Source organism: Carassius auratus, chromosome 21, assembly GCF_003368295.1.
Source record: "Carassius auratus strain Wakin chromosome 21, ASM336829v1, whole genome shotgun sequence".
Taxonomy (NCBI): Eukaryota; Metazoa; Chordata; class Actinopteri; order Cypriniformes; family Cyprinidae; genus Carassius; species Carassius auratus.
In genome coordinates this window covers 4,132,620-4,146,364 of record NC_039263.1, presented here as the reverse complement: position 1 = coordinate 4,146,364, position 13,745 = coordinate 4,132,620, and the positions used below count along the sequence as shown (strand labels likewise).

The 13,745-nt window shown below is 37.7% G+C and overlaps 1 protein-coding gene across 1 annotated transcript in view; it reads right to left on the bottom strand.

The window, feature by feature from the left end:
• LOC113038257 (beta-1,4-galactosyltransferase 2-like) overlaps positions 1–13,745 on the bottom strand; it is a 97,204-nt gene that overhangs the window by 10,416 nt on the left and 73,043 nt on the right. The window contains exons 4-5 of the mRNA XM_026195549.1: positions 9,014–9,201; positions 6,597–6,719 (exon numbers count right to left, since the gene is read on the bottom strand). Coding sequence (XP_026051334.1) covers positions 6,597–6,719; positions 9,014–9,201 — 311 coding nt within the window. The remainder of the gene's footprint in view (positions 1–6,596; positions 6,720–9,013; positions 9,202–13,745) is intronic.

Below are 13,745 nucleotides of genomic sequence, written 5' to 3'. Positions count from 1 at the left end.
CATTTTTATATACATCATCCTAATAATCCAAGAGCAAGTCCTTTGTTATAAATAATGCAGCTGGGAGGATTGAAGGTAATCTCTGGGAATTCTTGACCCAGAAAGCAAAAGGAGACTTCTGAGGGCTCGAGATTATAATGAGAGAAAAGACAATGTAAACAATGAAGAATAAATCCACATAGAGAGTGGATTTATAAATGTCACTGAGGACCAAACTAAACGCGTGACAGTGACCATATTTACATATAAATGTATTTAGTGATTTTTAACTAGTTCATTCAAAATATAAAATCAACTGTACACAATATGGCGCATTAAGGATGATATAAAGTACCTCACCTTACCTTCCCCCTAAAGTTGTAAATAAAAGATTACTAGAGTATGTTTTAGAAAAGAAAAAAAAAAAAAACTTTTCAGTACTTCTACTTTACAATCTCACAATGTTTTACTGTCATGTGGCTCAAGTGGTAAGAGCTTTGCCTTAGCAACGCAAGGTTATGGGTTCGATTCCCAGGGAACACATGTTAGGTAAAAAATGTACTGTAAGTCGCTTTGGATTAAAGTGTCTGCTAAATGCATAAACTTAAAACTTTACAACTACTTGTTACATTTCTGAGTGAAAACACCAAATTCATTTAATGCAGAATATGATAATCATATTCATACAGTACATTCCATGGTATTTATATGATATCAGTACTGAAGTATTAATATGGTTAAATGTCCAAATAAACATTATATACCTGTATCTTACACAATTGTAAACATATTGTACATGTTTTTACTGGACAATAAGACAAATATGTAAACTTGAATTTTTTTTTTTTTTTTTTGCAGTGTAAGAACCTTGCCAAATTGTGAAATTCCTCATGTCTGAATCTTGCTCAACCCCATTCCCGGTATGAGGTTGATTCTAATCAAGCTATTTTTTCTCCTCTGCTCTGATTTGAATTTTGGCTGGAATCGGCAAAGCTCCAGGTATGTAAAGGAGATACAATAATAATAATAATAATAATAATAATAATAATAACTCCAATAACTGTGTCCATGTTGGAAATTACTGTTTGGTTGGCTCATGTTCATGGACACCTGCAGTAATTTGGCTAAACAGCCGTGAGCCTCGGGTAAGATGAGGGTTAAATGCCTTGGAGCTGGATTTGTGTTCATTATTATGCACATTATACACACATATTACAGCATTTTCTCAGATCCTATTGTGCGATTAATTCGCAGCAGTTTTCCTTGAACCTCTGGCCTTTCACACCTGGCTCAGACAGCTGTGATTACTCTGGGGCTGCCGCGATTTAAAAGCTGTCTGATTGGGGGGGTGGGGGGTGCAAAATGCTGTGCCATTAAAGACCTTGGAAATCGTGAAAGTTTTGTGACTTCCTTTCCACTGCATAGAAAAATGAGTTTGTTTTTTCTGGTTAGCAACAAACAAAAGATGCTACTAAATTAACCTCAGCCTTGGAGGCAAAAAAAGCATTAAAACACCTGCAGGAAGAGAGCGAATGTGGAAAACAGGTGGGGAAACACTCATTACTCATCCAAAACAAAAGCAAACAGCATCACTATTGTACCATAACAGAAGTACATGATGAAATAACTCAGTGTCTCTATTAGCCAACAAATCAGTTTTGTGATTAAGGGAATGTTTGTATGAACGCTGATATAATAATTAATCATTTTGACTGATCTGTTTTGGCCCATAGTCTTTGATTGGATTAACTAAGTCCTTTCTTTCTTCCTGCAGTTCATTGAATTGCATTAGACTCTTAGTTTGGAGGAGAATTGGAATCGTTACTATTACTTCATGGCTTACTGGTGAAGCAAAATGGTAGAGGAGCAGAAAAAAAAAGACAGGTCAGACACACCGGGAGAGAGAGACAGGCTGAGAGACAAGGTGAAGAAAGTTAGGGAAAAAGTGAGAGAAAAAGGGAGGGACAGAGGAGTGGTCATACAATATGGCAGACTGACTGACCTTGTCTGGTTTTCTTTTTCCATTACAGCCCTCCCCAACTGGTTTTCTCTCCCATTAAATGTGTGGAATAAAAAAAAACTACTGTACTGATTTCTGGAGAGTACATATTGCATGATCCCTAATACAAAAATACAGATGTTCTCTCACTTAACTCTGTGTATAACAAAACACAGCTGTGTAAAACAAAACAGATGTAATTTCCCACTGTTTATAAATTTTTCCCCCCTAACCTTATTAAATGTGTCATCTTTCACATAATATTTTTACATTGTTTCATTTAAAATCAGTTAAGAATAATATGAAACTGTAGAGTTGTTACCATACAAATGAAATTCAGTGATACTATTAAATATGAAATTAAAGCAACAGTAGGTGGCGGCAAATGACTGTTTTAATGAGCGAGTCGTTTAGTCATTCATTCGACTGATTCGGTCGGTTCAAGTAAAGTTCTCTCTCACTCGCCCCTTATATTATACATACATACATGCATTTATTTAGTTAGTTAATTACTTTGTGTTCTCCATAATCAGGTGACATGACCAGGTTATGTTGGTTATGTTCTTAAAATCAGGTAGTCGTCAATATTATCTTGGAAATATAAAGTTACTTTGCACATTAATATAATGAGCCAAGAAAAATGTCTGCTATAAACGCCGCTAAAAGCTGCACTCTTGATGCTGAAGTCATGTGTCTCCACATGCCCATGGAGTTAGACAGACTCGGACTGTGATTGTTGAATGCTGTCAAAAATAGACTCCTCGTTTTAGTCCAGTCTCCTCAAGAGTAATTCATAACTTTTCAATTTCAACTTAAAAATCACAGTAGAGCACACCTGTCTACAGCCTTCCACTGTCTCGTTCTTACTGAAATGTAAAGGGAAATGTCCCTCCAGGGCTTCCATCCTCTCCAACTACACAAATGTTGAAAATCAAAGAAAGAATGACGGGTTATTTCTCTGTCCACATGACCAGAGGGAAGAGCAAAACTCTCCAAAAGCTTTTTTTTTTTTTTGCTTTTTGTTTCAAGCCAGCGTGATGGAACATTTGCTGTGCATGAGGCCAGGACACAGTCATCTGAGTCCACTATCCTCCCTCACACACATCCCTCTGGGCTATTTCTATCCACAATGACTTCACCCTACCAGTGCATGCAGCGGTGACCTTCTGTCCAGCTCGCAGAGCATGATAGTGGTTGCTCTTTCCATTAAGAATGTTTTATAGATAATGCCTCTTCAGGTGATTTATAATTTTAAAGCAATCATTATTATGAAACTGCCATAAAATGATCCAAAATCCAAAACGAAAACAAAGGATTGTCTACATCTGGAGTTTGATACTGTATGGCTGCTGTCTAGATTATGATCATAAACAGATAAATATTGAGCAAAAAATGGATTAAATGTGCACTTTGTCTTTGATGTGCAGTAAACTAACAGTAAACTACAAAAACTGAATGCCAAAAACATTTTTTTTTTTTTTAAATGTGAAAGCTCAAATGAACCTCAGTTAAGTCACTTGCTAATTAGAATGTTTGTCGTATGGTAAATGCAGCTCAAAGATCAACACAGTTTCAGTGTAGCTGGAAAATGACCCCTCTGAATTTGTCATGTATTTTGTCAGAAACCAAGGAAAGAAATGGCTGCAGGAGCTTCTCACCAATAGCGGGTGACTATAGCTACTCCGTATTAATTCTTAACTTCTTCCTTGGCTAGAAGGGACACTTGAAGCTAGAAGTCTACTACTACTGCAGGATCAACGACAGCAAGAAACAAAGATTCTGCACACTAATGCCAGCTGCCTTCACACGCATAACTAACAATCCAGTCCACAGAGACAGGCCAGATACAAACAATGTGTCTCTTCTAAAGCAGCAATGACAGAGGGGCACATCCGCACAGACTTACAGATTTCAAGAAGCCAGGCTGCAGAATTTCAAGCTTGCAGAGATGTCCATTGGCACTTGGACCCAAGCTGTCAGACCGCTGACCTTCAAAGATATGGGAAGAGAGGAAGTTGTTCTGACAGGGACTGGGAGTCCCTGGAGCCCAAGCAAACTGGTTCCAGAGAACTGACAGTATGTTCAAGTAAACTTCCACCCAGAGGAATCTAAATGGGCTCTGTGTCTCTCCACCAGTCAGACAGAGAATTTGAAGCTGAACACACAGCTGGGTCCACATGCCATTCACTCTTACATCTTGTCTCTGAATGACTGCTAAAAGCTGACTGCTCCCTGTCTGTAAAGAAAGAACTTATTCATACTTTAGAAATATTTCAAAGCCACAGACTGAGTCAGCTACAGTGGCTCAAAGTGTCTACTTTTAAATGAAGTTAGTTATGTCGAAAACAAATATTCTCTGATAAGGACCCCAAAACCCCCTCAGACCCCAGAGGGTTAAAACAACGCAGTCTTTTGAACTTTCTATTCATCAAAGATTTCTGACAAAGAAAATGTATCAGAGTTTCCACAAAAACATGGAATAAATCAGCATGTCTGAATGATTTCTCAAGTATCCTGTGACATTGAACACTGGAGTAATGATAAATTAAAAAAGCTGAAAATCAAAGGTGCTCATTTCGACACACCTAGAACATAAAACTAGCAGCGAGAAAATCCAAGAAGTTTGACAGTTAATGTGCACTAAATATGCATGCAAAATACATAATTAGAACTCCTTCAAAACAACATCAAGCTTTTTATATTCCCCCAATAAAAACAGCTCACTTCAGATATAGAGCTCAGGGGAAGCTGCAGCTTTTTTATGGATATCAAGCTATAAGGCCTATTTTTACTTTTATAATCTATCCATTGTGTCAAAAAAAAAAAAAAAAAAACAGGGGGCAAAGGCAGGTAAAAATAATTTGAGAGGTGTGCTTTATCACACCATCCAGTTTCCACTATCTACTGTCATTGGGACCCTAAACAACTTTAAAGAGTGACATATGGGGCATATCTCCACGAGTGTTATCGCTGTTGCAAGAGCGTACATGTGCCCTGATATTCTGCAGGTTTTGCTCTCTCATCACCTGAGCAGGGGAAAATGATAGCTAGTGAACAAGCAGCTATTCATTATCTGGAAAGACAGGCATCAGACAGCAGAGTGTCATCTATTCACACGTTTCTGTCTGGACATGGTGTAGATTTGTGAGCGGCCACTGAATATACAGCTGCTCCCTGCAGAGCTGCATATCCCAGAGAATAAAAAAAAGACCTAGAAACAGCGCAAGAACACTCTTCAGTGACAAAGCGTCTGTTTCTGATGACGCATACTTATGACTTTTTTTTAAAGCCTGTCTAACACATTTCAAGGCCTGTCTACCAGACCTCAAAACTAAATGACATCCCAGAAAGTCGCTCAAAGTTTTCTAAAGAGCACACATGGGCAGTCATCTAAAAACTTTCAGCGTTATTATTCATTTAAGTCAAGAGAAATAAAGAACCATATTCTCTTAAATGTACAGTATTTGAATATTCAGATTTCTCACAGAAGCTGTTAATGTGTCACAAATGATTTTTGAAGAAGTAGATTGGAAATGTGCAATCTGTTATCACGGATCACAGTGACACATTTAGACATACAGTATCAGCAATTACGACAATCATAAATAACTCAAAATATGTGCATTTCATGGTTAACTTCCATTTGTCAGCATATCAGTCGTCTTTAAAATGGATTGTTCTAGAACCACCAGAAAGAACAACTAGTCAAAGTAACACTGACATTATAACTTACTTTTCTTACTTTCTTTTAAACTAAAGCAAAGAGCATAAACTAATACATAATTTAAATAAAACCTTTGAAGACTTTTTCCCTTTTAATAGCCTCTCCTTTAGCTGCCCATTTCCCTCAAACTGTGGTGCTGTATTTTATTAACCAACCGAACAACTGAAGTGACAATGTTTTTGTGGGAGAAGTGCTGAATACATTTACCAAATGAGTCTATAGCTAAATAAAAAGTAATGAATTAGACTTTATTAAAACACAGCGGGATAACCATATACAGTAAACTTTTTTATTGGTCAGAAAAAAATTCTGACATCATGTTAAAAAATTTATAAGCAGAACTGGTATTTATTAAATGATTAAGTAGAGGTTTTAAAGCTTTTTCACATCAAGGAGACATGACAATTCTTATTTAACTACAGTTAATCTCTCAGATAGCTGCACAAATGGATACATTTGTGAATTTCCTTCAAACTCTCCAGACACCAATATGGAACCACTAATTTAAAGTCAACGTGAAAAAAAAAATTAAACTATCTATTTGATAAATGCACGTTATTGATCCTATTGCAAACAACTCATCGATGCATGCGTTTTATTTTTTACATTTTATCAGACCTCATAATCTAGTATAATCTAGTAATAATTTAGTCAAACTGACTTGATCTTCAGATGATACGATAGACTTCTCTCTGGTGTCGTAAACCAGACTTGCATCTTCCTTAGGCTTTGAGTGCAACTCCCACATCTCCGCCCTACATATTTTCTTTTTTGATAATCCATTACACTCAGATGTATGTCAAAGATCCTAAGCTACTTCTGTTTTATCCCAACTTTAAAGGAACAGACCTCGGGCACTTATAAAAGAGAAAGACAGCGAATTCATGGCCTTACCTGTTGTAAATGTCATCATCTTCACCTCCCCAACCCCAGTACTCATTAGGGAAGCCATTGATTTTGAGGAACTGTTTTCTGCTAAGGCCGGACACCCCTCCAAAGTACCCCGCATAGGGCAGCCTGCAAAGAGGGAACAGACCTCAGTCATTCTTATTCAGTTATTAGACAAATTAGAATAAAGCCTAATATCTGAGTGACCTTATAATCACCAATAACATTTTCTGCAGTAATATTACTTTAAATTGACTACTCATGATTTTTGTCCATTTGGAATGTAGCGCTAAAGGCTTTGGATTCCCATTCGATTTTCTTTTTGATTCAAGTCTACAGCTAAACATCCTTTCTGTAGGCCCTCTCTGAACTGAGCTCTTTAGTCAGTCAACTCAAGCATTCGAATTTAACAAAATTACACCTCGTATGAGTGATTCTAGAGAGCCACCGAGTCCTCCCACAGGGGATCCAACATTTCCAAATGCTATCTGATCCTTCTCCCAACTCTCTTTCATCACCTCTATCCTATTTGCCAACCCTTAGGCCCCTCGGCTGAGCTACACAACTCTAAGGACGCCCCGTAAAAGCTTAAGTTTTCTCATCACACAGCTCAAGGTACAGAAGTCAGATGAGAATTATCTGAGGAATCATCGTCTACAGGATTAAAGGCTGATATAAATATAAACACTCCATTGCAGGTCAAAGGCTGAATTAAAAGTCCTTGGTGGTTCTCAGAACTAAGTCATATATTTGAAATTGAAACCACAGAGTTATTATATCTCAAGCAAGTGTTCGAAGGCTTCAAACAAATGCTCTACTGGATGAACACAGTCTGGAAAAGCATCGAGTCCACTTAGTTGGTTTCATGGTTTCAGTGTCTCCTCTTTTAAAAGGCCCACTGGGCTGTGGGCTGGCAGGTGCATCATGGGTAGCAGCCTGGGGTTTGCCTTGGGCTACAGCAGTGTATGCTGCCAACAACAGCAACCACATCCACCCACACAAACAAATGTGCGACATAAGGGCAGAAAGAGAAGCGAAAACTTACATGAACACGCACAAACATGCATCCACAAACAAGTGCTCGTGCGCGCTGCAACCACACGTTAAAAGACAACAAGCTAAAATGAATGAGGCCATCTGCTACAGCAGCAGTCTTCACAGAAACAATATGACTGAAGTTTCCTCCCATGCTCACGGTCAGAGAGCGTGTAATCCTCAAAAGGTGCTCCATTTATTAAACCAACGTTAAGGCCTCCTCAGACGCACGCCAATAGATGACTCACAGAGGAAATGGAGTTATTAGCCCACTGACAGTTAAAAGCAGTTCATGCTCTGGAGAACGGCAGTGGCATTTGTTTAACAACGTATTGTCTGGCCGTCCACAGAGAATTAAAACCAAATAACTGTTCAAAAACACTACTACTATAAAAATTACTTCTTATTAAGAACACTACTACTACTAATATAATAAAAACATATACATTATAATTGTCTTAAGTATAATAATCATACTTTTAAATCATTTTACAGTAACTATTATGAAATGTGTTACACATACCAACTGATTAGTAAACAATTATCTTTTGGAATAACTTCCCAACATAGCATACATCGTAAGACAGAGGCTGATTTAGACCAATTCCTTGAGGATGGCAGAGTTAAGATTGTCTTGGTCCTTTCGCCCCTCACACAAAGACAGGAAATGAAACACCATGGAGCAAAGGCCAGCTTGTCTGCTTGCCAACAGAAGACAGACAAAATTCATTTCAAGTTCGAGAAAAAAAAAAAAAAAAAACATAATACATCAAACCTTCACCAGTGTTTAAATATTTCCAGCTAATACACTTGAAGAGAGCCAGTATGTCTCCGCTAAATAATTGTCTGCCTTGGAAAATGAATACATATGCTTGTCAAGGCTCCAGGTCTGTCTAGACTGGCACAGCACCTAACAAACGAACTTTTGATACATAGTAATTCAGCTGTATTCTAGAGCCCCAGATGACAAAGCATCATAAGACATATATCTTCCCTAGTGGAAAAAAAGCAATTAATCATCAAACGCCCAGGCTTTGACAGACAGCCCTCAAGCTCTGGCTGTTTGATTAACGGACTCTTTTCTCTGCAAAGAAATAAAGACTAATACAGACAATGCCATCTATTAATATGTATGTAAATAGCAACAAATGCGGCCCAGCGTTATCTGTAATCAAATCTGGCAAGGCCACAATTCTACAAGGATATTAAATTCATATAAAACACGCCACTGATTTCATTTTATTGCATTTTCAGCCTTTATATGAGGCTTCTGATTATTTATGTATCAAAAGGGACAAGAATGATAAAAAGTGAGATAAAATGATACATAAAATATAATGTGTCAACAGACTACTGCACTTTGTGGCTCCTTAAATATTGAATGTTACCTGAAGCCGAATTTGTCCATGGCAATGGCAAAGTGACGGGGCTGGTCGTAACAGTGGTACAGGTTCCGGTCATCCATAGGGATCAGGTCTACGTCACTGAAAATGAAGCAGCCGTATTCTGCGTCTTTAAGAGCCTCCGTGTAGCCAACATTCAGAAGCTTGGCCCGATTGAAGGTGTCCTCGCCAAGCTGAAACACAACAGAAAAAAATAAACTGCTATGAAGGACAATGAAAGAAAACAAACAATTCACTTTTATTTTTTTATATTATCAATAGTTATAATATTGAAAAAAAAAATGAATAAGAAAAATCAATAAGAAAAAGATGTCTAATTAGGTCTATATTTACACTGAATTGGATGCCATGGAACACCACAACACCATGTGATGTCTGAACTAATAATCCAGTGTGACAATAATCCCATGTAATCCTGTAATAGCTGAGATTTGGCCCAATAATCCAAAGGTGTGAAGTACTGTCACAAATCTACTGCCTTTTCGGCACAATGCCCGTGGATGTGCACTACAAAAGCATTACCAAAATGATTAAAGGATGCATATTACGTAAGGCTTAGAAGTGTTGCATTCACAGCTCAACCACGTCTGCAAACAGTGATGAAAACCTTCGGATGCAAACAGAAACACCTCTCAAGAAAAGCTCTAGATTTAACGAGTGAAATCTTATTTCACGACATCAATGCTAAAAAAGGAAGGAAAAAACCTTAATACTAACTGACTTTTATCTTCTTTCAATATTTATCCTAACTTCGATTCTCTCAGAGGCCCAGATGCTTCAATATAAGAGAGAAATGGAAGAAAGAGTGAGAGGGGCAGATAAGGCAATATCTTTAAGAGACATAAAATAGCTTTTTCCATCAGCAAGGGTGCTCATTAAACATCACTGGGCTCATTTTTACTAGTTTAATAAGATTTATTCCTTGTGTGGTGGCAGGCAGCTCAGAAAAAAAAAAAAAAAAAAAAAAAAACAGCAGTAGGTGTCTGGTAATAATAATACACCTTGCTAAAAATGAGATTCATAATAGGGACATGCTCACGACTTGAACCTCTCATCCAAGAAACCAGATCTAACACAGCAGATATGTGGACATCATGAGCAGATGGTTTCGAAACAAAAAAAGGAAAAAGGATCATCAGAATTCATCCTGAAGTTTCAGCTGTGAGGTGTTTGGCTTGTTTTGTATGGTTTCAACACACCATGGAGTGGGTTTGACTGTGAAACAGTTGCTTGCCCATGATTCTCTGATAAATAAAAAGTTGAACAGAACACAATTCATTTGAAATAGAAATCTTCTGTAACATAATAAATGCCTTTAATGTCAATTTAGTGCATACTTGCAAAAAAAAAAAAAAAAATTAATACGAACCGTTCCTTTGCAGTTATTTACATTTGTGTACCTTTTACTTATTTGACATTTACACAGTAGATATTGGCATTAGCCATTGAGAAACCTATTCTGGTGGATATGGAAATAATATGGCACTCTAGAGAACCTTGGCGCACTAAAGTCCACTATACATGAATATGGTTACATAAATCCACATGTAGAGTAAATGTGAAGAGTGGTGTTATATATAACCCATTACAAACAGCCCAAACTAAAAAGCATCTACTCTGAAGGTGGTTCCTAATTGTAGTCAATGAGGCAGAGGAAAATCCTTCTTGGCTCGAGCACAGTAAATAAAACAGCCTCCCTCTTTCCATCAGTACCACACTAAGAAGTACAATGACTCTGTTTCTTAACCCAGACTTAAACCACTCAGCTTGAGGTCTGAGAGTCACATCAGCCCCCAGCTAGAGTCTCCTTCTGCTTCTGTAAGCTTATCGCAGCCATGTCAGTTGCTCAATACTTGCTCTCTGAGAAGCAATTAGCTGTATTTTTTTTTTATCTGATGATCACACTGATAGCTAATCACAATCCCTTGCTCGCTCTAGGTCATGAGGCAGGATCCCCTATTTTTGAACGCTCATGGCCAATTGGGGGAGTCCTACCCGGACCCTGTTGCTATGGAGACAGATTAGGACCAGGGCTCATCCTGAGAGATAGCATTGTGGGTTTTCTTGTGCAGGTGTGGGATGTGTGTGTGAGCGCGTGTGTATGAAAAAAGCCTGCATTATCAGTCCCCAGCAGGCTGACCACATCATCCAGCATGCTATCGATGCCAGAGCGGAACGCTAGAAAAAGAAAGGGGGACCAAAAAAATCAGGAGTGAACTGGATTGAAGAGTGCATGAAAGACTGTTATAGAACATGAAGGAGAAAAAGGAAGCTTATATAAAATATATTTTTTATTATTAAAAGCATCCATTAATAACAGTATTCTTGGTGTAATGTTAATGTAACTTTTTAAATCTGTTTTTGTAAATTTGTAACAATATACATTTATTCTCAGTTTGAAATGTGTGGCAACACAAAAATGAAAATAAATAATTGTAAATTATTCTTTAAAAAAATCCTGACACTCTTCATCAACTTTAAATATACTGGCATAAATAAAAACAACAACATTAATTGTATTTCATATTTATTTTTTAGAACTGTAATAATTACAATTAAAATGTGTTTTTGTTTTCTGCATTTAAATGATCTTTACCAATTTTAGTAGTAAGAAGACGACTATTTGTTAAAAATAATTATGTTTATGTTCTTGAAGTTTAATTATCATTTATTTATTGTGTCACTAATCTGTTTCAATATCATTAGTTGTAATTACAGGGAAAAAAACATAATAAAATAATATAATTTGGACTGTGGACAGCAGCTGTGTGCTAGACGGACATCGTCTAATGCCTAATTGGTAGACATCACATCAATATCAGTCATACAAATTAAAGGGGAAAAATTACAGCTTTTCATTACCCTAAAGTTTTAAACTACAACTAAATCTTTATGTCTGACGAGCTCCAATTCTGTCAGCTGGAATGAATGAATCTCTCTCAAACTGGCCCAGCCTCTGGGACGTCATGACACTTGCGCTCTGGTTTCATCTTCTCAGATGTGAGTGAAAAGAAAAATCCTGCAAAACTGAAGCAGCAGTATTCATTTAGCTGATGCTTTCATCGTAAGTCACTCAAAGCGCATTACTTACAGTATAGAGACAACCCCCCTGCAGCAACCTGAGGTTTCTCAGGGCCACAATCACTCACAGATCACTCCTTGAGGTGATCAAACCAGCAACCGTCTGGTTAACCAGCCCAGATGAACATCCACAACGCCACACCATCCCAAGAAACTCAATCTCACCTAAATGAGGACACCATATGTTGCACAAGCATGCTACAGTCAACAGACCACTTACAATGAGTGTTTTAAACGCGCTGCTTTTGACAGGCTCTCTTGTTGTGACCTTTTTTGCCCTCCTCGCTACTATAGAAATGGTTTATATAGTCAGACTCACTATTGTTTCTAAAATACTCAAGAGGAAAAAACAGCTCTCTACAGAACGGCTGTCGAGCATTAAGCTGACGTTTCTCACTGTTGAACAACTGTGCCGGGTCAGCGAAAGCTCCTAACGTACTGCTGGAAGTTTTGTTGCTACAGTTAGCTTGTTTTGGAGGTTGCTTTGATTTCGGAGAGAGCTGCCTCATTACTGTTTCTCACTGCCACCTGACAGCTACTGTAGCGTGAGCAGGGCTTCAGACATGCGTTCATGTCTTATCAGCCTCTGAGCTCGAGGATGAGGCAGTGCTGGCGACCGGCCAGGCAAACTAATTTACAGTAATGAAGCAGTGGCAGTGGAAGCGCAGAAGAAAGGCAGCTTATAGACAAACCCCAGCTATTTCTGAGAATTCAATTTGAGTTTGTCTCCATTTCATCAATAGCCTGACATCACAAGGATTAGCATGGAAAGAAGACAGACGAAACAAGCTGCTGTTATCAGATGGATTCATTAGAGCACTCTCTTGCCTCTTTGCGTCTTCTTTCCTTCCTCGTCCTTTCTTTTTTAATGCATTATGTTCTTTTCCACACTTTCTCTCTATCTCTCCCCCTTTCTATCATTCTTTTTTTTCATATCATCAATGCATTCTCTTCTTAACTTCCTTCCTATTTGGTTTCTCTCCCTCTATAGTTTTCTTCTGTTTTTTTTCTTTCATCCTCTTCCTTCCACCTATTTTCATTCTTTCCTTTTCCCTCTTTCTTTCCTTTTGATTTCTCTCTTCTTATTGCTTCCTCCTTCCTGTAGTTTTCTTTTTCCATCCTATTCCTCTCTTTATTCCTTCCTTTTTCATTACCTGCCTTCCTTCCATCAAACCATTTGCATTATTTCTGTTTTTCTTTGTATTTCTCACGTCTTGCCTCCATCTTTCTTTCTCTCTCTCTTTCTTTGTCCTGTTCTGTTCTTTCTTTCTTTTTCCAAATTTACTTTTCCCCAACCATTCTTTTATTTCTCTTTTACTTCATCCCATACTTTCCTTTTGCTTTCATCTATCGTTCCTTTCTCTTTTTTTCATTCCTTAATTTTTCCTTCCTTTCCCTTTCTTGCTCATTTCCTTCCATCTTTAATTCTTTTAAAACTGTTCTTCCTTCCTTGGTTTCTTTCCCTCTAGTGCTGTTTTTTCTTTTTTTCCTCTTTGTTCATTCTTTGCTTCCATTTTCTTTTGCACTTCCTCTTCCTTCTACATAGTTATTTCTTCCTACATTTTCACTGTGGTTTATGTTTCTTTCTTTGCTTTCCTCCAATATTTTCTTTATTTCTCCTTTTTCTACATTTCCC